This window comes from Bubalus kerabau, chromosome 17, assembly GCF_029407905.1.
Source record: "Bubalus kerabau isolate K-KA32 ecotype Philippines breed swamp buffalo chromosome 17, PCC_UOA_SB_1v2, whole genome shotgun sequence".
In the NCBI taxonomy this organism is placed as follows: Eukaryota; Metazoa; Chordata; class Mammalia; order Artiodactyla; family Bovidae; genus Bubalus; species Bubalus kerabau.
In genome coordinates this window covers 24951649-24973607 of record NC_073640.1, presented here as the reverse complement: position 1 = coordinate 24973607, position 21959 = coordinate 24951649, and the positions used below count along the sequence as shown (strand labels likewise).

At 37.9% G+C, this 21959-nt stretch overlaps 1 protein-coding gene across 4 annotated transcripts in view; it reads right to left on the bottom strand.

Annotated features, from left to right (window-relative positions):
- RBL2 (RB transcriptional corepressor like 2) overlaps positions 1-21959 on the bottom strand; it is a 51587-nt gene that overhangs the window by 5156 nt on the left and 24472 nt on the right. For 2 of the 4 annotated variants that reach the window (XM_055553676.1, XM_055553679.1), the window contains 14 exons: positions 21076-21185; positions 20257-20360; positions 19050-19187; positions 18090-18254; positions 17176-17287; positions 12916-13185; positions 12442-12722; positions 12173-12349; positions 6652-6723; positions 5887-5992; positions 4832-5037; positions 4066-4230; positions 1340-1511; positions 53-1190 (listed from right to left, as the gene is read on the bottom strand). In XM_055553676.1, coding sequence (XP_055409651.1) covers positions 1341-1511; positions 4066-4230; positions 4832-5037; positions 5887-5992; positions 6652-6723; positions 12173-12349; positions 12442-12722; positions 12916-13185; positions 17176-17287; positions 18090-18254; positions 19050-19187; positions 20257-20360; positions 21076-21185 — 2077 coding nt within the window. In that variant the 3' untranslated portion in view covers positions 53-1190; position 1340. Of the gene's footprint in view, positions 1-52; positions 1191-1339; positions 1512-1655; positions 2386-4065; positions 4231-4831; positions 5038-5886; positions 5993-6651; positions 6724-12172; positions 12350-12441; positions 12723-12915; positions 13186-17175; positions 17288-18089; positions 18255-19049; positions 19188-20256; positions 20361-21075; positions 21186-21959 lie in introns of those variants that run through there. The other 2 variants (XM_055553677.1, XM_055553678.1) reach the window with 2 other exon arrangements.

Below are 21959 nucleotides of genomic sequence, written 5' to 3'. Positions count from 1 at the left end.
CTTTGTCATTTATGCAGGAAACTACCCTTTTCTCAGTATAACTAAACAAAGATTAATTTATAAATGCTTTATTGAAAAATACACTTATTTTCATATAAAATTACAGTAGCAGTATCTTGAGAGGTTTTATAAATATTTTTGCAAAACACTATTCTAAGTGAACAGTGTGAGTTCCATATTTCTTTCAGAGCAATATGAAGTTACCTAGTAACTTTGTTTATACTGATTCAATTTACAATTGAACTTTCTCCCTAATAAGATTATTCATTCAACTTTAAAACTGCTGGAACAATAGTGATTAATAAAGGTATATATAGATAATTCAGTAGCTGTTAAATTAACATTTTCTAATTGTATAAATGGTACTGTGTACTAATAAAAACCTAAAATTCTCCAATCTATTTTTTTAAACTTCCAGGAACACACCCAAAGATATTTAAAAATACCACCTTAATAAAGACACACGTCTTTGTGGATAACTACCTCCTAAAGGAAGAGGTCATAATTTTTCATAATAATCCCCTTAATTCAACTTGATTTAAAATCTTTACTTAGCCAGGTGATCCCTATCAACAAAAATGGAGAATTTAAAACACTTGCCCAAAAGGTAGCTACTGGGGCTTTAACAATTTTAAAAAAGTACAAAAGCATCAAAGAAAATATTAAGCCTAGAAGTTTTGTACTTAATAAAGTTCACATTGTAGAAAGTGCCATCGCAAATATACAGCAAAATCTGGGTTACAAAATCATGCTTTTTACAGCCCTAAAGTGCCACTTCTTATACAAGTTCACTCACACATTGCACGCTAATCAAAGACTTGTCACACTGCACCACACCTACTGGGGTAGGGAAGAATTACACAAAGGAAATGGGAGACTTGGACTGGTTACCTAGGACCTCCAAATCTGGGCGCTTTCCCAATTTGTTACCTTTTAGGAATGCAATCTCACACTCCTACCAAGTGTTTCAGGACGAAATGCCAAGTTTCACTCTTCATGAGGGCCAGGGCTGACCACAAAACAGGAATGAACTGAAATATGGTTCCTCTGCTGGGACACGTTTACAGAGGCCTCTTCTACACACATGAGTATGCTTCGTTCTCTGCAGTACTTGTAATACTTGGAATAGCTTTGCCAAAGAGTTAAAAAATCCAACTGTGTTGGATTCTAGGCAGCCTTGATGGCAAGCACTGCAAGGTAGGAAAAAAGGCAGTTGGGGTAAGTAAAAATATCCTAAGGATACTGGAAGGATCCAGGAAAAGAGCCCCATCATCTAGCATACATTAAATGCGGCTGCTAAACAGTTTGTGAAGAGACAGTTTCAATACAACGGACTAACCTCAGTGGGAACCCCGGTCATTAGCTACATCTTGAAGACGACGTAATAAGGCAGAATGATTTTCTGGGCAGATTCTTTTTGCAGGTGATTCACTTCCATCTTCCAAAAGGATCCCTCTCTTTTTGGTTGGAGTTTCTCCTGTCCGTATCATACTGTTAATTTCTCTCAGTCTCTGGTGGCAGAGGTATAGATAGATACAAAAAGGGTTAAAATTCTAATACACACAGTTCAGTGTTAGATCAAAGAACCTCAAATGAGTTAAGCAGTTTACTTGAGGAGTTTGAACATCTTTATAAAGGAAAGAACTAGCAAATTTTACACCCTTCTGGTCTCACTTCTCAGCTAGCTGAGATGATGACTGGGAAAGAGAGTATTTCATTTTTTAACACGCTCCAGAGGTGATTTTGATATACACTTTAACAATATAAACGTTCACAAATCTGATTCTTTTTTACAAAAGTTACATAGCATCACATTGCTATGCCATATTTAATCAATTTCATACATTTCCATTTTCCTTTTTTAAAAAAGTAACATGACCATAGAGTATTATGTCCCCTTTTCCCCCAGTCTAGTGTTACTCATTTTTTTTAGCAGCCATGGAGTTTCATAGGAGAAGTCTAAATTCTGAAATGCATTATACATCTTCCTCGGGAGAACTGAGGAAAGGCAAATTACTTTCTGCATTCTCTGGTTCACGTGAGGAACCTGGAGTGAGAAGAATACTGCCAGGGGGCTAGAAAGACTGGATCTGTGTACAGGTGCCTTCAGCACCAAGTTTCCCCAGAGTCCCAGAAGTCAGCTGTACCTTATTTTCGGATGATTTTTTTTATCATGTGCCACTGATTTCATTGTCCATGCTTCCTAGTAGAAAGCATACTGAGCAGATTTACATGCATTTGTTGTAGGATGTTTCAAACATGGGAACGGAAAGGCATGTATAGTGAACCTTCACATGGCCATCACCCACTTCAGCGATGCCGGCCAGTCTTACTTGATCTGTGCCTTCATTCACTTCTCACCTCTCAGATGTTTCAAAGCAGATCCTAGATATTTAGTTTTTATTCTTAAATAATAGGCTTTTCTGAGGCTTAAACCCACCACGGTTTTCTATAATCAGTATATGCATCTTTCCCAAATTTTAACCATTTTAAGCAAGTTTTCCTCTTTCTCTTCTACTCCCTAAAAGTCTGCTTTGCACTTTCTATCTTTAGTCTCCCACTTACTTGAATGTTCTTAAATTGTTAACTATACACTAATTGTATAAGTGGTATTTGTATACATGTATATACAACATATTTTGTATCGTGCAAGTATAATTGTGTGCCTTACTATATATGTAACATTAATATAGATTAATAACACATTAATACATATAATTTATATACAATACAGTGCTTTATACACCATAATTTATATATTATGTACATGACAGTTTGAATACTTATTCCCCCCCAGATTCATACAGAATTTACCTTCTTGTCCTCACCCAGTCCCTAAGGACACTTACTGTTACCATTCATTCACCAAACAGATCAGGCTACTGTGTAGCTTTCTGCTCTTTTTTCTAGGAAGGCACGCATTAGAAATTTAATAATGTTCATTAAGTGGGGTTTCAAAAAAATTAAAATGGTATACTGTTCAGTCCACATTATGTCTTACACCTTCTCATATCAGTATATATGGATCACATATCTAACTGCTACATAGTATTCTATGGTAATCTGTATCATAGTTTAATCCACTGTTAACAATTCCTGAGTTTTAACTGGCGTATTTAGACCATTTATATTTACTTGCTCTTTGTTTGCTGTCTTCCTCCTTTTTTGGCCTTCTTTTGAATTGAATAGTCCTACTCCAATTTATTTTTCTGTTTAACTTTTTAATTCATTTGGAACTTAATTTGGTATGGGATGAAAATCTACTAATAGGGAAACAGCAGTACTCTCCCCATCATCTATCTGTCATCCATCTCTCCATGGTATTGACATTGTGTTTTTAGGAATCTGCATGTGTTTTTCCTGGGCCATTTGTTATCTATGTGTGTTTTCTGAACAATCTTTATAAATATAATTATCACTTAAGGACCTTTAAGATCTAGCTGCCTCCTTGACAGTAAGTAACATATGATTCCCAGAGCTCTAGCCTTACTGCCTCAAGGACTTGTTTCCCTTTCTTGTCCACTTTTTCCTGGATGCCCTTCCTTCCACACCTCAGCAACCTCCTAATTTTTCATCCGTTAAGGCTTGACTCAAGCTTCCCTACCCACTGCAGACTGAGGCAGATGCTACCACTTAAATCGGTGCTAATGTGCATATTGTTATAAAATGCCCGTTTCTCCTCTTAGACTAAGAATTCAAAGGACAGAGACAGTTCCTGTCCCAGAGACAGGCACCGAGTAATCCGTCAAGGGATCTGGATTTTCTTTCCCTAACAGAAATTTGGAATTTTAAAGTTTTACAAATGGGACAAAAAAATAAAATTCCAGATTTATAGCAGAATGTTCAGATGCACAAATAGGAAAAGAGAGGAATGGAAATTTAAACCCCTTACCCTGTTTCCAACTTGAAAGTTTTCCCCTAAACCCTTGTTTCCTGCTGCTGTGGGACTACTGGTCGCTCTTCCTTCGCGGATCCCATCACTCGTGTGCGTGCTGAAGGTTTCCGAACAACCCTTAGAATCCCAAGTGTGGGGCTGGTAAAGGCCAAGTTTTACATTAGGCTCACCTTTGAAGGACTGTTGCTGAAGTAGTAGAAAATCTTTTCTCGAGGAGAAAGCATCGCTTCATTTTTATGCGGGGAAATGTAGACAGGATGGTTCTGAGACAACTGTATTCGGCGAGGAGAGCCTGTTCTTACAAATGGATAGGGAGAGAGTGGAGGGGCATCCATCTGTTTAAAAAAAAAAAAAAATCTACGGTTAACAAAATTCCTAACCAATTATTCTTGCTGAATCAGTGAAGAGGTATAATAAACTAAATGCTTTATGAATGGTAGATAGTGATGTATTTGTGGCAAAAATTAAACCTAAAGAAAACCGTACAATAGGAATCGGTTAAGTGCTTTCTTTGTGCCACTGTTTTAAACATTTTTAATATATTATGTCATTTAATCCTCACAACAACCCTATAAGCAAAGGACTATTTCTATTCCCATTTTATATACAAGGAAATAATAGGCACAGAGAAAGTTAAATAATTTGCGAGGTCAGCAGAGCTGGCACATTTTGGGTAATTTGAACTTATGCAGTCCGTCTCATATGACTATACTTTGCAGGGAGTCCAAATGCAATCTTATTCATGTTTAACCCTTCATAACAGTAGAAGTTATGTTCATTAAGCAAATTATTTCTGTTAAAGACTTTCTCAGTTTTATTTTACTTAACAAAATAATTATTTGTCAAACTAATTTACACAGAAGTAGCTCAAAAACACGTGATTTCTCATTCCTCACAAGTGAAAAAAAAGTATGAAATAATCCTCCTCAAACTTACCGCATTTGCCTGTGAGTACTTCATGGCAAACGTTTTAATCTGTTTGATATAGATGTTGTTGTAGAACTGGATGAGGTCTCCCCTCTCTTCCTCCTCCACGTCACTGTTGGCCCCCGTGAGGCGAGTCGGGGTAGGAGGGGCGCTGCTCGGCTGTGGGACTGGCAAGGTGCTGCTGGACCTCATGACAGGACTGGAGTCTCTGCTGGCTGTACCGGGTAGAACAGAAGGTGTTAAACAGGGAGACTGCTGGTGCAGGTTGCTTTTAAAAAGAAAATTCAGGAAGAGGAGGGTGAACAGCTACCCACTCTCCTTGTTAAATGGCAGCAAATGGGCCCTCTACCCCGAGCAGCAAAGCACAGACAAGGTATTTAGTACTAACTGTGTGTGTGTGCATGTCCAGTCATGTCTGACTCTCTGCGAATCCATGGGATGTAGCCCACCAGGCTCCTCTGTTCATGGGATTATCCCAGCAAGAATACTTGAGTGGGTTGCCATGTTCCAGGGGATCTTCCCACCCCAAGGGTCGAACCCATATCTCCTGCTTTCCTGCATTGGCAGGTGGATTCTTTACCACTGAGCTACCTGGGAAGCCCCACTAACTACTATCATGCTATTAATGTAGCAAGGGCTTGATTAATTGACACCAAGTATTCATTAATTGTAGCAAGTATTCATTAATTGACACCAGTTTTCTAGGACTGAGCCCTGCATTAAGTGGTATAAACCAGCAATTAAGGATGGTATTTCCATAGCATGGTTTCTGTTGACATGCCACATTTTTTTGGAACTCAGGTCAACAAATGCCTGTCTTCTCTAACCTTTTCTAGTACCCCTAAAGAAAAATGTTTATGCACAATGTGTCTCAAAACCATGAAATAAAGGACAACTTTGCTACTAAATTTAGAATTTAGTTTATTGTTCCAACAAATCTTTTGTTGGAATAAACTGTTCTCACAGTTTCTACAACAGTAATTTTAGTAATTATTTAGTCCTAGACCTAAAAAATAAGAGGAGCTCCTAATTTAGTTGTATACATTCATAAAGATCCCACTTACTTCTGTCTTTGTTTAGTTCTGTCGGAGAATTCTGATGACTTCTGCTGTCACTGCTGCCAGAATTTCTTCTTCTCCTTTTCCCTTTTATCAAAACACTTCTATACACCTTTAAACAGAGCATGAGAAGGCAATAGAACAATATCTATTGAGCACATCCTAGAGTATACAACTTTAACATGTTATTTCATTCTCTCAGTTCCCTACAGTAGCTGTCCTACTCAGGGGAGGTTTGTAAATGCAGCCAAGGTTATGTATCAGGGCCTGTCAGGCTTCAACTTCCAAGTGCTGCCTACAATACTACAGAGCAGCAATAATATCTAATTGTGAAATCAAGTCATCCTAAGTCAGATACAAAGATCTTACCTACCTATCTCTTCGAGACAAGTATATAGCATTAAGGTAAAATGGGTTTTACACTTTCACTTACTGCTATTTTGGTTAAATGTCAGCACTGTGTGTCCTAAACCAGACTGAATTCAAGGTGACATAGAATCCAAACAGCAGCTTCCTAATTTACACCTATCTTGTAATTATCTGAATTAAAAAGGAATCAAATATTTTACATCAAAACTTTGGGAGAAAAGAGAACTTAAACTAAACTGAAACTAATCACGATGTGTGGCTGTCAATAATTAAATAAGATTAAAATAGAGTCCTATTTTTTATCCTGGAGAAGAGGCTACAGAATCACCTGTAGTTAATTTTTTTATATGCATCAAAAAGACTTTCATCTTTATTTTCAGCCCTGAGAGAAAACGTAGTTACCTGGCTCCGGGCCTGTGGCTGAGTCCTATAGCAACGCATAATATTCTGGAAGGACTTGTCTTCTTTTGTGACCTGGCAAAGAATAAGGGTACACTGAGAGTGAATTTGACTTCTAACATATAGTATGAGATGATCCATGAACCTGCTCCCCAGTGACACTGGTGAAAATCGTATTAAAAAACAACCATTTAAAGTCTCTGGAAATGTCTCTAAAAAGCATACAACAAATGAAGAAATATATATTCAAGTAAATCTACTAATTCAGTAACAACAGAGGGAATACATGGTATCTGAATCAAGACCTAGAATAAACCATAGTGACAGAAAATTCATTAGAGGAATGAAAAACTAGATTTAAACTGGCAAAGGAAAAGTTTAACAAACCTGAGATGGAACTGTTCACAGAACAGAGGACAGAATGAAGAGAAATTAAAAGTGCTTCAGAGAAACAGGGCATACCATTAAGCACGTCAAGGTGACATAACGGCGGTGCCAGAGTGGTGCAGCAGGGAGAAATGTTCCAAGGCTGAAACCTTCCAAATTTATCTAAAAAACATTAAGTCTCAGTTCACTTGCTCAGTCATGTCTGACTCTTTGCGACCTCATGGACTGCAACTCGCCAGGCCTCCCTGTCCATCACCAGTTTCCGGAGTTTACTCAAACTCATGTCCATTGAGTCAGTGATGCCATCCAACCATCTCATCCTCTGTCATCCCCTTCTCCCACCTTCAATCTTTTCCAGCATCAGGGTCTTTTCAAATGAGTCACTTCTTCACATCAGGTGGCCAAAGTTTTGGGAGTATCAGCTTCAGCATCAGTCCTTCCATTCAATATTCAGGACTGATCTCCTTTAGGATGGACTGGTTGGATCTTGTAGTCCAAGGGACTCTCAAGAGTCTCCTCCAACACCACAGTTCAAAAGCATCAATTCTTTGGTGCTCAGCTTTCTTTACAGTCCAACTCTCCATGCATGACTACTGGAAAAACCATAGCCTTGACCAGACAGACCTTTGTTGGCAAAGTAATGTCTCTGCATTTTAATATGCTGTCTAGGTTGGTCATAACTTTACTTCCAAGGAGTAAGCGCCTTTTAATTTCATGGCTGCAGTCACCATCTGCCGTGATTGGGAGCCCAAAAAAACAGTCTGCCACTGTTTCCACTGTTTCCCCATCTATTTGCCATGAAGTGCTGGGACCAGATGCCATGATCTTAGTTTTCTGAATGTTGAGTTTTAAGCCAACTTTTTCACTCTTTCACTTTCATCAAGAGGCTCTTTAGTTCTTCTTCACTTTCTGCCAGAAGGATGGTGTCATCTGCATATCAGGTTATTGATACTTCTCCCGGAAATCTTGATTCCAGCTTGTGCTTCATCCAGCCCACCGTTTCTCATGATGTACTCTGCATATAAGTTAAATAAGCAGGGTGACAATATACAGCCTTGATGTACTCTTTTTCCTATTTGGAACCAGTCTGTTGTTCCATGTCCAGTTCTGTTTCTTCCTGACCTGTGTACAGATTTCTCAGGAGGCACGTCAGGTGGTCTGGTATTCTTCCCATCTCTTGAAGAATTTTCCACAGTGTATTGTGATCCACACAGTCAAAGGCTTTGGCATAGTCAATAAAGCAGAAATAGATGTTTTTCTGGAACTCTCTTCCTTTTTCGATGATCCAACAGACGTTGGCAATTTGATGTCTGGTTCCTCAGCCTTTTCTAAAACCAGCTTGAACATCTGGAAGTTCACGGTTCATGTACTGCTGAAGCCTGGCTTGGAGACTTTTGAGCATTACTAGCGTATGAGATGAGTGCAATTGTGCGGTAGTTTGAGCATTCTTTGGCCTTGCCTTTCTTTGGGATTGGGATGAAAACTGACCTTTTCCAGTCCTGTGGCCACTGCTGAGTTTCCCAAATTTGTTGGCATATTGAGTGCAGCACTTTCACAACATCATCTTTAGGATTTGGAATAGTTCAACTGGAATTCCATCACCTCCACTAGCTTTGTTTGTAGTGATGCTTCCTAAGGCCCACTTGACTTCACATTCCAGAATTTCTGGCTCTAGGTGAGTGATCATACCAAGATCTTTTGTGTACAGTTCTTCTATGTATTCTTGCCACCTCTTCTTAATATCTTCTGCTTCTGTTAGGTCCATACCATTTCTGTCCTTTATTGAGCCCATCTTTGCATGAAATGTTCCCTTGGTATCTCTAATTTTCTTGAAAAGATCTCTAGTCTTTCCCATTCTATTGTTTTCCTCTATTTCTTTGCACTGATCATTGATAAGGCTTTCTTATCTCTCCTTGCTATTCTTTGGAACTCTGCATTCAAATGGGAATGTCTTTCCTTTTCTCCTTTGCTTTTTGCTTCTCTTCTTTCACAGCTATTTGTAAGGCCTCCTCAGACAGCTATTTTGCTTTTTTGCATTTCTTTTTCTTGGGGATTGTCTTGATCCCTGTCTCCTGTACAATGTCATGAACCTCCATCCATAGTGCATCAGGCACTGTCTAAGATATTAAGAAGAGGTGGCAAGAATACATAGAATTGTTTTATACAATTAAAAAAATCAGTTAAGAAGAAATACACATTATGTATTCTTTCCAGTTGCATAATTATTTTTACCACTGCTCTTTGTTTTTTCATGTGTAGTTGAATTACTGTGTGGGGTCACTTACTTTTAGCTTGAAGAACTTGCTTTAGTATTTTCATGTAAGATGGTTCAAGTTTTCTGTCTTTATGTTTAGCTGAGACTGTATTCCTTTCACCTTCATTTACAAGAGATAATTTTGTTACATACTGGATTCTTAGATTTTACTTTGTTCACTGTTTCATAGCTTCCATAGTTTCTAATGAGAAGTTATCTGTTACTTGATTAGAGTTTCCTAGTAAGCAAAAAGTTGCTTTTTTCTTGAGGCTTTCAAGATTCTCCCTTTCTTTGGCTTTCAACTTTTTTACTATGTGTCTGGGTATGGAGCTCTTTGCATTTGTCCTACTTGGAATTTGTTAAAATTTGTGGATATATTTCAGACTTAAATTGAAGAAAGTAGGGAAACCCACTAGACCATTCAGGGTATGACCTAAATCAAATCCCTTACCAGTATACAGTGGAAGTGAGAAATAGATTTAAGGGATTAGATATTGCCAATATATATGTGAAGAAATGTGATGTTATATCTCAATAAAGATGGGACCAAAAAAAGGCAGATAGGGCAAAAACAAAAATATAGAAAACCGTAAAGAAACCACTAGTAAAAAAAAGTTTAAAACTCAATACTGAAATTAAAATGCCACATTACAAAGTATTTACTGAATGCACATGGAAATGAAAGCAGTGAAGGAGAGGATCTAAAAGACAGGAGACAAAAAAAGTAAAGTGCCAGACATAAATCCAGTTACAACAATGTTAGATGTGAATGTATTAACACAGTCAGAGGAAGAAATTGTCACATTACTTAAAAAAAGAGATCCAACTATATACTCCATATACAAAAAACACACTTTAGGTTACAGCAAACAGATTTAAAAGAAAAGGATGGAAAGAAGACATATCATGCAAACAGCAACTCAAAAAAGCTGACTAGCTATACAAAGATCACACTATAAAACAGACTTTAAAACAAAAAAGTTACTCGCGATAAAGAGGGACATTTCATAATTATGAGGGGTCAATCCATTAGAAAGATCTAACAATTAAAAACATACATACACCTAATAACAGAGCATCAAAATACATGAAGTAAAACTGACAGAAATTAATAGAGAAATAGACAATTCAATAATATTTACAGAGTTCAATACCCCACTGGCAATAATGGATTGATCAACTAGACAGAAGATCAACAAAGAAACACTTTAACACTATTAAGAAAAAAAAAACAACAACTAAAAAACCTTACATCTATAGATGTAACAGATGTAACACCCAACAACGAATATATATTCTTCCCAAGTGCACACTGAACATTGTCCAGGATAGACTGTATGCTAGGCTACAAAACTTCAATAAATTTAAAAGGATTAAAGTAACTAATACAAAGTGTGTTTTGGAAGCACAGTGGATTGAAACTAGAAATTAACAGAAATTTGAGAAACTCACAAATACATGGAAATTAAACAACACACCTAGATAACCAGTAAGTCAAAAGACATTAGAGAATGCTTTGAGATGAGTGAAATAAAGACACAACATACCCTAATTTATGAGATACAGCTAAAGCAGTGCCTAGAGGGAAATCTATAGCTCTTAATGCCCATAGTAAGAAAAAAGAAAGATTACCTATCCATCCATCTTAAGACACTAAAAAAAAAAAAGCAAACACAGCCTAGGGAATCCCTGGTGGTTCAGTGGTTGGGACTTGGCACTTTCACTGCCAAAAGCCTGGCTTCAATCCCTGATCAGAGAACTAAGATTCCACAAGCCACGTGGCACAGCCAGGAAAACAAAAAATATAAATAAGCCTCAAGAGAGCTTGAGAAAACAAAAAGAACAAAAGCAAGCAGAAAGAAGGGAATAGTAAAGATTAGAGCATATAATAATAAATCAGAAAGTGGTTCTTTGACAAAACCAACAAAATTTTCAGCTAGACTGACCAAAATTTTTAAAGAAGACTGTCAAATTACTACTGACAAAGAATAAAAAGAACTAAAAGGAATATTATAAACAATGGTGCCAACAAATTAGAAAGCCTGGAGAAAACAAATTCCTTGGAAGATACACACTACCAAAACTGATTCTAGAAGGAATAGACAATCTGAATAGACTTGTAACCAGGAAAAAAGAATCATTCAGCAATAAACTACCCACAAAGAAAAGCATAGGCCCGAAATGTTCATTAATCAGGAGGTAAAATATGGTTAAGATAACAATACTCCTCAAACTAATCTACAGATTCAACATAATCTCTATTGAACCCCACCTGACTTCTTTGTTAGAAGAATAGACAATTTGATTCTAAAATTCATCAAGAATGTCAAGCAATTTAGACTAGCCAAACCTTGAAAAAGAAGAAAAAAGTTATCGATTTTAAAACTTTAATGGACCATTTGTTTTAAAATGCATAATGTTATGTGAGTTTCACCTCAATAAATTATTTTATCTGTGGAACTGTAAAATGGTGCAGTGACTTTGGAAAACAGTCTGGCAGTTCCTCAAGCAGTTAAAAATGGAGTTTACCACGTGACCCAGCAATATGCTCCAAGGTATATACAGAAGAGAAATGAAAAAATGTCCATGCAGAAACTTGTATACATGTGTTCATTAGCAGCATTATTTATAATAGCCCTAAAGTAAAAACAATCTAAATGTCCATCAACTGATGATAAAGCGTCATATGTTCATACAATGGAGCATGCTATTCTAAGCTGACTGCGGTGCTCGTCACACGTATCTGAACTAAAATCCACTGACTGTGTAGTTTAAATGGGTGGGTTATCCAGTATGTGAATTTTACCTTAGTAAAGCTCTTAAAAGTGTTCTAAGAATGAGGAAGTAGCAGCTTTTTCCTTTTATATTCCCAGTGGTACTCACCTTTGCCATCACATAAATGGCACACATTAACAACTGGTCCAGATGTCTGTCCATCATAAGTTCAGGACACTGAATTATGGAGAATTCAAAGCAGGTCCAGATTTTTTTCCTCAGTTCATCTGAAATATCCAATTTAGCACAAAGATCCCGAAGGCGGACACCTGCTAAGTGATAAACCTAGTAGATAAACAAAAATATTATATCTCAAACTTTATCTAACCCTTGTATTTGCCGAGTTCTAGACCTGGTGAGGGTAAGTGAAAAATTACCTTCCTAAAGAAAAGCGATAAAGAGCTTGTCTTCCTGGGTCTGATACTGCTGCTGGTTAAAGGTAGGCCTTGTTTCTGCTGTGGTCCACCAGGGGAAATCTGTTGAATGGCCACCTGACCAGGGACTTGCAAGGTTGTTCCTGTCACCTGTTGCGAGCTTAAGCTTCCAGCCAGGGCCTGAGCACTGAGCGGCTGGATGGAGCCGGTCACAGCTTGCGCCTGCCCCCCAACATTGACTTGGACTGGGAAGAATGTTATTCCTCCATTCTCATTGGCAATACCTAAAGTTTGTTTCAAAGAAAAAAAAAGCACAAAGAAAATGTTGTTAATACCAGATTCTCTGGGCAGAGGTTTCCCATTTTTCCTCTCCCAACCCCTTTCCCAGTCCGTGCTTGTCTTGTATCATCATTCCAGCCAAATCTCAAGTAATAAATGCCAGAGAAAGAACTCAATATCCAACTCTGCCTTTGTTACCTTGTACAGGAATGGTCACTGTTTGTCCGTTGTTGGCTGTGACGGTGGCTGTTGCCATGGTGACCAAGGTCTGTCCAGGAACCGGTGTGACAGATACAGCCTCCCCAGCTACATTCTGCACGGGGACAGCATTGACTAGAGGCTGCGGGGGAGTGCGCCCGGGGGTCCCTCCATCAGTGGGGCTGTCATTCTCCACAAATAGCCGCCTCCTGGTAGAACTGGCTGTTGGGGAGCTGTACCTATCATACAGTGTGGTTGGAGACGATATGCCTAGGGTCAGAGAAAAGAAAAGATTGAACCACTTAACTCAAGGAGACACATCTGACTTCCATCCAAGGTATTATGCTCACAACTGTTTGAAATATGTTATAACTGAAAAACAAAAATAACAGGCGTCACATCATAGCTAAATTCAATGAATGAAAATTCAACTGAATACTGCTACTGCTGCTGCTAAGTCACTTCAGTCGTGTCCGACTCTGTGCGACCCCATAGATGGCAGCCCACCAGGCTCTGCCATCCCTGGGATTCTCCAGGCAAGAACACTGGAGTGGGTTGCCATTTCCTTCTCCAATGCATGAAAAGTGAAAAGTGAAAGTGAAGTCTCTCAGTCATGTCTAACTCCTAGTGACCCCATGGACTGCAGCCCACTAGGCCCCTCCATCCATGGGATTTTCCAGGCAAGAGTACTGGAGTGGGTTGCCATTGCCTTCTCCGAACTGAATACTACCAAGAGCAAAATTTAAAGGAAGGATTTTTCTCTATTTGTCTCACACTGTTGCTTTTTTCACTACATCTTTTGCTAAATCAAACAAGACTTTTCCCTCCACTCCCATGAGGTCTGGATGATTTAGGGGCATTTTGAATAACTATTTTTCTACCATATTCAGTTTCTACCTAACACTCAGATAACACGATTTCACTGTAAAGCTACTACTTGATATGAAGACTTGATGGACTTGAAATTACTATGGTAACATTTGGGGCATTTACTCTCCATTTTATGCATTTTCATCACTGTCATTTTTTACATGTAGAAAGTTACTAAAATACAATAATGTTATTCAGTAAGAATGGACATACATGTTTTAGACAAGGCAATGGCACCCCACTCCAGTACTCTTGCCTGGAAAATCCCATGGACAGAGGAGCCTGGTGGGCTGCAGTCCATGGAGTCGCTAGAGTCAGACACGACTGAGCAACTTCCCTTTCACTTTTCACTTTCCTGCATTGGAGAAGGAAATGGCAACCCACTCCAGTGTTCTTGCCTGGAGAATCCCAGGGATGGGGGAGCCTGGTGGGCTGCCATCTATGGGGTCGCACAGAGTTGGACACGACTGAAGCGACTTAGCAGCAGCAGCAGCAACCAGCTTAGTTTACTATTCTTTAAACAACCTTACTGAGATATGATTCACATATATTTCACCCACTTAGATTGTACAGTTCAATGGTTTGGGGTATATTACATCACTTTTTTTTTAAGTTGTGATAAAATACATGTAATTTGGCATTTTATCCATTTTTAAGTATACAATCTAGTGGTATCACATTCACAGAGGGTTTTGCTGATAGCTCAGCTTGTAAAGAACCTGCCTGCAATGCAGGAGACCCCAGTTCGATTCCTGGGTTGGGAAGATTCACTGGAGAAGGGATAGGCTACCAACTCCAGGATTCTTGGACTTCCCTAGTGGCTCAGCTGGTAGAGAATCCGCCCGCGATGCGGGAGACCTCGGTTCGATCCCTGGGTTGGGAAGATCCCCTGGAGAAGGGTATAGCTGCCCACTCCAGTATTCTGACTTGGAGAATCCCATGGACTGTATAGTCTATGGGGTCGCAAAGAGTTGGACATGACTAAGTGACTTTCACTTACTGTGCAGACCACCACTACCACCACCATCTTTCCCCAAAACTTTTTCAACATCCCAAACAGAAACTCTGTTAACCACTGTAGCTTCGTCTATTGTTAAGTTTGAATCCACACCAATCTGAATTTTTGAGAAGCATCCCTTTCTCTTTTCCATGTCTAGCTGTAAAAACTGCACATGAGTGGGTTTTAAGTATTAAAATATATGTAGGGAGGACATACGGAGAAGGCAATGGCAACCCACTCCAGTACTCCTGCCTGGAAAATCCCATGGACAAAGGAGCCTGGTAGGCTACAGTCCATGGGTCACTGAGGGTCAGACACGACTGAGCGACTTCACTTTCACTTTTCACTTTCATGGATTGGAGAAGGAAATGGCAACCCACTCCAGTATTCTTGCCTGGAGAATCCCAGGGACAGGGGAGCCTGGTGGGAGGCCGTCTATGGGGTCGCACAGAGTCAGACACGACTGAAGTGACTTAGCAGCAGCAGGGAGGACATAAGAGGATTGACAGGAGTATTTCTGACAGACTGTGACTTAACATTTCAATTTCTTGATGATACAAAAGGAAACAAATTAACTAGATTTACATCTGGAACAAAGTTGCAGAGTTAAGAAGAATACATTAATTATGATCATTATCTCTGGATAAACAAAATAGTTCTATTGTATAGCACAGGGAACTATATTCAATATCCTGTGCTAAACTATAATAGAAAAGAATATGAAAAAAGAATATATATACATGTATAACTGAGTCACTTTGCTAGATAGCAGAAATTAACACAATATTGTAAATCAACTATACTTCAATACAGTTTTTTGTGTTTCAAATTATGATCATTATCTTGTAAAATATTAAAAGACCTCATGAATATGGTGGAGAAGGCAATGGCAACCCACTCCAGTACTCTTGCCTGGAAAATCCCATGGACGGAGGAACCTGGTAGGCTGCAGTCCATGGGGTCACTAAGAGTCAGACACGACTGAGCGACTTAACTTTGACTTTTCACTTTCATGCATTGGAGAAGGAAATGGCAGCCCACTCCAGTGTTCTTGCCTGGAGAATCCCAGGGACAGGGGAGCCTGGTGGGCTGCCGTCTATGGGGTTGCACAGAGTCCGACACGACTGAAGCGACTTAGCAGCAGCTTAGCAGCATGAATATGGAAAAGTGATAAGTACAAAAAATGAAGTTTAAAGTGAATAACAAGCAGAAAAAGTTAAGCCATTATACCTCCTCTTTAAAAAATGAGGACATTTTCATACAGATGATTCATATCCATTGACTATACACTGACATAGAGTGATTTCTGATTTTAAAACTGATCTTCTATAGCCAGTGCTTATCAATTACATTAAAATGTTGATCTAGAAATAATATCTTTCTAATAGCATCTAACGATTTAGAACTCTCTGGATTTACAGAATTGCTTTTAAAAAAGTAGTTTTATCTGAAGTATGTGTTGCACTTGGCAACTGTTATAAAGAGCTGTCTAGAATTGACTCATTGGAAAAGACTCTGATGCTGGGAGGGATTGGGGGCAGGAGGAGAAGGGGGACAACAGAGGATGAGATGGCTGGATGGCATCATCGACTCGATGGACGTGAGTCTGAGTGAACTCCGGGAGTTGGTGATGGACAGGGAGGCCTGGCGTGCTGCGATTCATGGGGTTGCAAAGAGTCGGACACGACTGAGCGACTGAACTGACCTGAAACTGTAACCAGATGAACAGCAAAAATTCCCTTTGCTGCACCTCGGGGCCAGCAATGCTGTGATGTTAACCAGGGTAGGTAGCACTGCTCAACTGACAAGAGTCAAAGCTAAACGTGCCTGGGAATTCCCTGTGATCCGGGGTTGGGACTTGGAGATTTCACTGCCAGGGTCAATACTTGGTCAGGGAACTAAGATCCCACAAGCAGCAAGGCATAGTCAAAAAAATGAAAAACTGAACACACTCAGGCCATTCAGTCCTCTCAACTCACTGGCTCATCTATACCTAATTACATCATAGACTCCATCTTTAAGAAACCTTTTTCTGTTTCTTCTGATTTTAGAAGTAATACATATTCATCTTAAAAACTTCATAGAAATAACCTGGAATTCTATTACCCAACAATAATCATTTATGGTTTGGTTTTTCCATTTCAGCCCTTTTGTGTGTTTATAGGAAAAAATATACTTAAAAAATAGGAATCACATCAATATATAGCATTCTATCTATTTTAAAAAGATACTTATCATACATTTTCCTGTGCTCTTTAACTGATCCATGTGACACTATAATCCACGGATTATTTTCTTCTATATATAGAATATATACCCTACTAACTTCACTTGTAGTTTTGGATGGAATTTAAATCCCCAAAATACTTCCCCTAGTATTTTAAACTTACTTCTTCCGAGTCCTCCAGTATCAGCACGGACTTCACTCACCCTTCTGGGAGTCAGAGGGGAGCCAGCAATACAAATTTCATCTGCTCTTTCCAGGTTCTGAGGTGGCATGACCTATTAAGAAATGTTTACACAAAATACCATTATTCAAAAAAGTTTTTTTTTTTTAAAACACCAAAAAATAATCTAAGCCAAAGGGAAATTATCTTGGCTCATCAGTTTTTTCACCTAAATAAAATCACCTATCTTTTTCACTTTCATACTGAAGTTAAAAAAAATTCTGGGACTTTCTTGGTGGTGCAGTGGATAGGAATCTGCCTGCCAATACAGGGAACATGACTCGATCCCTGGTCCAGGAAGATCCCACATGCCCCCGAGCAATTACTGAAGCCCGTGCACCCTGGAGCCCGTGCTCTGCAACAAGAGAACTCACCCAATGAGAAGCCTGCACACTGCAACTAGAGAGCAGCCCCTACTTGCAGCAACCAGAGAGCCCAAGTGCAGCAATGAAGACCCAGCACAGCCAAACAAAATAATAAGTAAATCTTTAAAAAAAAGTCTGGCAGGTTTAAAAAATTCAAACCTAGTAACTGGATACTAAATACAAATTAACCTTCATTACTCATTTGGAGAATGAGACAATCAACCATTTTAAAGTATAGAAACTTGTTTAGAAAATCAAGACAGAACACTGAATTCTTAATCTGTCACTAAACCTTGGGGCAGGCACTAATCATTTGACTCTTGTTTCCTCATAGATACAGAGGTGACTGTACCAAATTACACCCAGCTGTTACCCTCCCACACTTATGAGCAAGATGCTAAGTTTAACTGTGATCAGTGAAAGAGAATTATGAATAGGATAGACGTTGGTAGGCTTTTTGTCACAGAAAGATGTTAAGATCTTTTCACAAACCTCTTCGCATGTGGGAACTCTGTTTTCATTGTCTCTAATTCTGTCCCAGAGCGGAGACTCTGGTTTCCAAGCTAAATGATCCAAGATTTGTTCTTCAATCTGATTAAGGTGTTTTACCACCTCTCTACAAAGGCCATCTTCTGCTCTAATGAATACTTCTATTACCTGAAATGTTTAAAAATGTCTTGGTTTGTTTAGTAATAACTTTTAACAAGAAAATTATTCAGGTGGCAAACATATTTCAATATTTTTTACATATTTATAGAAACAGAAGTCAATTCACAAAAAATTAAGGTTAAAGAATACTATTTTGAAACAGCTGCTCTTCATTACCTAAATAAATAATTATTTAAACTACAGGTATGAACCATCAAAATCTTTTGTACGGTAATACATTTCAAAAATCTTTCAATTAAAAAACATGCTCTGTTATTGAGATTAAGAAACATGACTCAAAATGTATTTAAAAATGGAACAGTCTATGCCACTATAAAAATTAGTTTTGACTAGTGTATGAGAATTAAGATGAGTTTGTATACTAAATCAATATCAAGAGGGAAAGCAAATCAGTGCTGTGACTGTGTGCCTCTATATGACATGTGAAAAGTTCTTTTCTGAAATACACTTTCATTTAATTTTCATAAAATTAAAAAGGTTGCTATCATGATTAGCTAGTGATAATTTGCTACTTTTTATAAACTTTCTTACTTTATAAAAAGAAAGTATTCTATGGAGGAACTGTATGAAACTTTTATACAAAATAGGTCTATACACATTAAAAGAATTTATATAGTTCTTAAGACTCTCCTATTCTTTGCTCCCCATTTAGAGTGCAAATTATTAAATATGTAGTTAAAAACAGAAGAAATGTACTTCCATATTAAAATGGATTAGATGACTAACGACAAAATGTTACTCTGTTCTACAATTTCCTCATCAGTATCAGATTTTCAAAAATACCTTGTAAAAATGATAAAGTGGCACGTCGAATATTTCCGTAATAAATGGAAAATTCCCAGGAGGCTTATAAGAAAAAGTGACGACCTCAAGGCAGCACGCCAAGAGCGATCTGTGGAATGCATCTTGCTCCAGAATGCCCTATAAGAAAACAGAGCGTCAACAGGTAGGAGCATTTTTATACTCTTCTGTATGTCTCAAAAGTTAAAAAATAGAAAAACTGTCCTAAAACAGCCTTTTAAATGTCTACAACCATATACTATTTTTATTGATGTTCAGTTGATTTACAATGTTATGTTAGTTTCAGGTGTACAGTGTAATGATTCAGTATTTTTGCAGATCACACTCTAGAAATAAGCTATTATAAGACCATGGCTATAATTTGCTGTGCTATACAGAATATCCTGTTGCTTATCTGTTTTGTATATAGCAGTTGTAATAGTTAATCCCATAGTCCTAATTTATCCCTTCCTACTTCCCTCTCCCCTTCGGTAACCACAAGTTTGTTTTCTGTACCAGTGAGTCTGTTTCTGTTTTGCACATTTTTAAGATTACATATGTAAGTGACATTATTTCACTTAGTATTCTCTAGGTCCATCCACACCATGCAAATGGCAGAATTTCATCCTATTTTATGGTTAACATTCCATTGTATACGCAGCCATATTTTTATTCAGAATAAAAGTAGTGTAGATAGTTATAAGGAGTCAGAACCATTATTTGTCAATTTTACAGTTTTCATTAAAATGTTATTTAAAGTTAATTTATTTTTAAATTATCTTTATTGAGGTCATTAAAAGCAAGCATTACTTCCACAATCTAGAAAAAATACCTTAGTCAAAGATCAATGGTTGAATATTTATGTTAAATTCCTATATAGTCAATACTCAATTTATTCTATACAAGGCTTGAATTAAAACTCCATGTTATTTAAAAACCTCAATTAAGGCTAAGTCTGAATGTGTTAACCTTGACTAAGGAGTCTCATTACCCACAGAATCTCTAAGCGATAACACACAGCCTGCTGCAATGAGAGACACTAAGGGGGCAACCGGAGATGAGAGGCTCAGAACACAAGTCTCCTTAGACGACAGTCTTATTCCCTCAAAGTCATATATTATTTTTTCAATAGCGGCTGTTTTCTTGGTGGGTTGGGCCGAAAGGGAACTACAATTTATTGTGCTGCTCAGTACATTGGTTATTTACTCACAGATAAATCCATGTCTCCCAGTCTTTTTTGTTCCTGCTCAATAACAGATTCTAATACTTTATAGTAAAGCATCTCTGCAAAACGAAAATGTTTGCTGGCAATATCTGAATAAATAATAATAAAAAAAAAACACACAAAAGTCACATGCAAAGAACGTAAGTATTGTGGAAAATGAGGGTCTATCCCATCCCCTACCCACAGAATACAATTTAAAAACCAACCCCAACACTTCATATATATGTACGTACTTCCCAGAGCTACTATTTCAACCGTCCCTAAGATTCCTTAACATTTTCTTCGTGGTAACACTGAAGTTTTTCTAAAATTGGAAATAAAATTTGTACATAAAAACTGTAATAGCATTCCATCAAGATCACACTTTTTTTTTTTTTAATTCCGAATAGAGCAGCTCTATGCTAAGAGGTATGTAACTGGCTTGCTACTGCACTCCTATTTGGTCCTCATACTTCATGACATCAAACAACTCCAACAACAAGCCTGGGCAGGTAACAGCTATATCTTCGGTCCTTGTTTTAATATTATGAGGAATCACTATAGTTCTATACTTAATATCCAGTCTACAAATGAAAATTAAAGATTTTTTAAGTGCCAGAAGTCCAACATAATAAAGATTATCAATCTAAAATTTCTCTCTTATTGAGATTAGCCCAGAAATCGGTTGGTTGACAGAAAAGTTGGATATCCGTATTGTGGCCCTCAGACTAGAGTCAATTTCTAAGTCGGTTTCCAAAAAAGAAATCCACATATTAATAGTTAAATTTCAAAAATGAGAACAATATGGGTAATATTAAGCCTTACCTTTAGCACAATTACTGCCATCCTCCTCTGACTGGAAATGCTGAGAATATATCTCATACATTTCTTTCAATCTGTTGGCAATAGCCTGGGTTGGATCTCTGGAACATGACCTAAAAAAAGAAGAAGAAATTATCTGATTTAAGGGTCTTGCCAAGTCACAAAGTGATAAACTGTTTACAACTCTGGAGTTTCAGAGTAATTTTAACCTGTAAATATCAAATACTTTGAGCAGAAACTATACACATCCCAATTAATCCAGGCAATCCCATACTTCCTTATCAAAGCTGTTAGTATTACCATTTGAATGAAAAATATTGATTCCATGGAGCAACTCTGACCAGTGCCCATTTGATGCACGTGACTGGCCCCCACCTACCCTACACGTCTGCAATCACTGTTGACACACAAAACTGCCCTCAACTCTTTCCCCAGATAGCAGCACAACTCTTACTAAGGACTCCTGGAAGGAAACAGAATGAAGGGTTATGTGATCTATACTAAAACAAAGGCATATAAATCATTACTGGCATGCTACATTTTTTCCTCCAAAATGAAGATTATTTCATTGATTTTTCTAGTTTTACTTGAAAGGCACTATATGTTCAATTCAGAAGCATAATATAAATGATCACCATGTGGGTTTTTGTAATAACTATGTTTTTATCTTGATCATAAACATATATAGTCACTGTAGAAATGCAGCAAGTTTAGAAAGTTACAAAGGAAGTAAAAATCAATTATAGTCCTGATACTAATGGCTACTGAATATCATATGTAAGCAGAATTTTATTTATGAATACACACAGAGGTTACAAAAACAGGACTCTTTTGTTCTACCTAGTATCCACTGGCAATATTTAACCCCACTAATGGTATTTAAGATT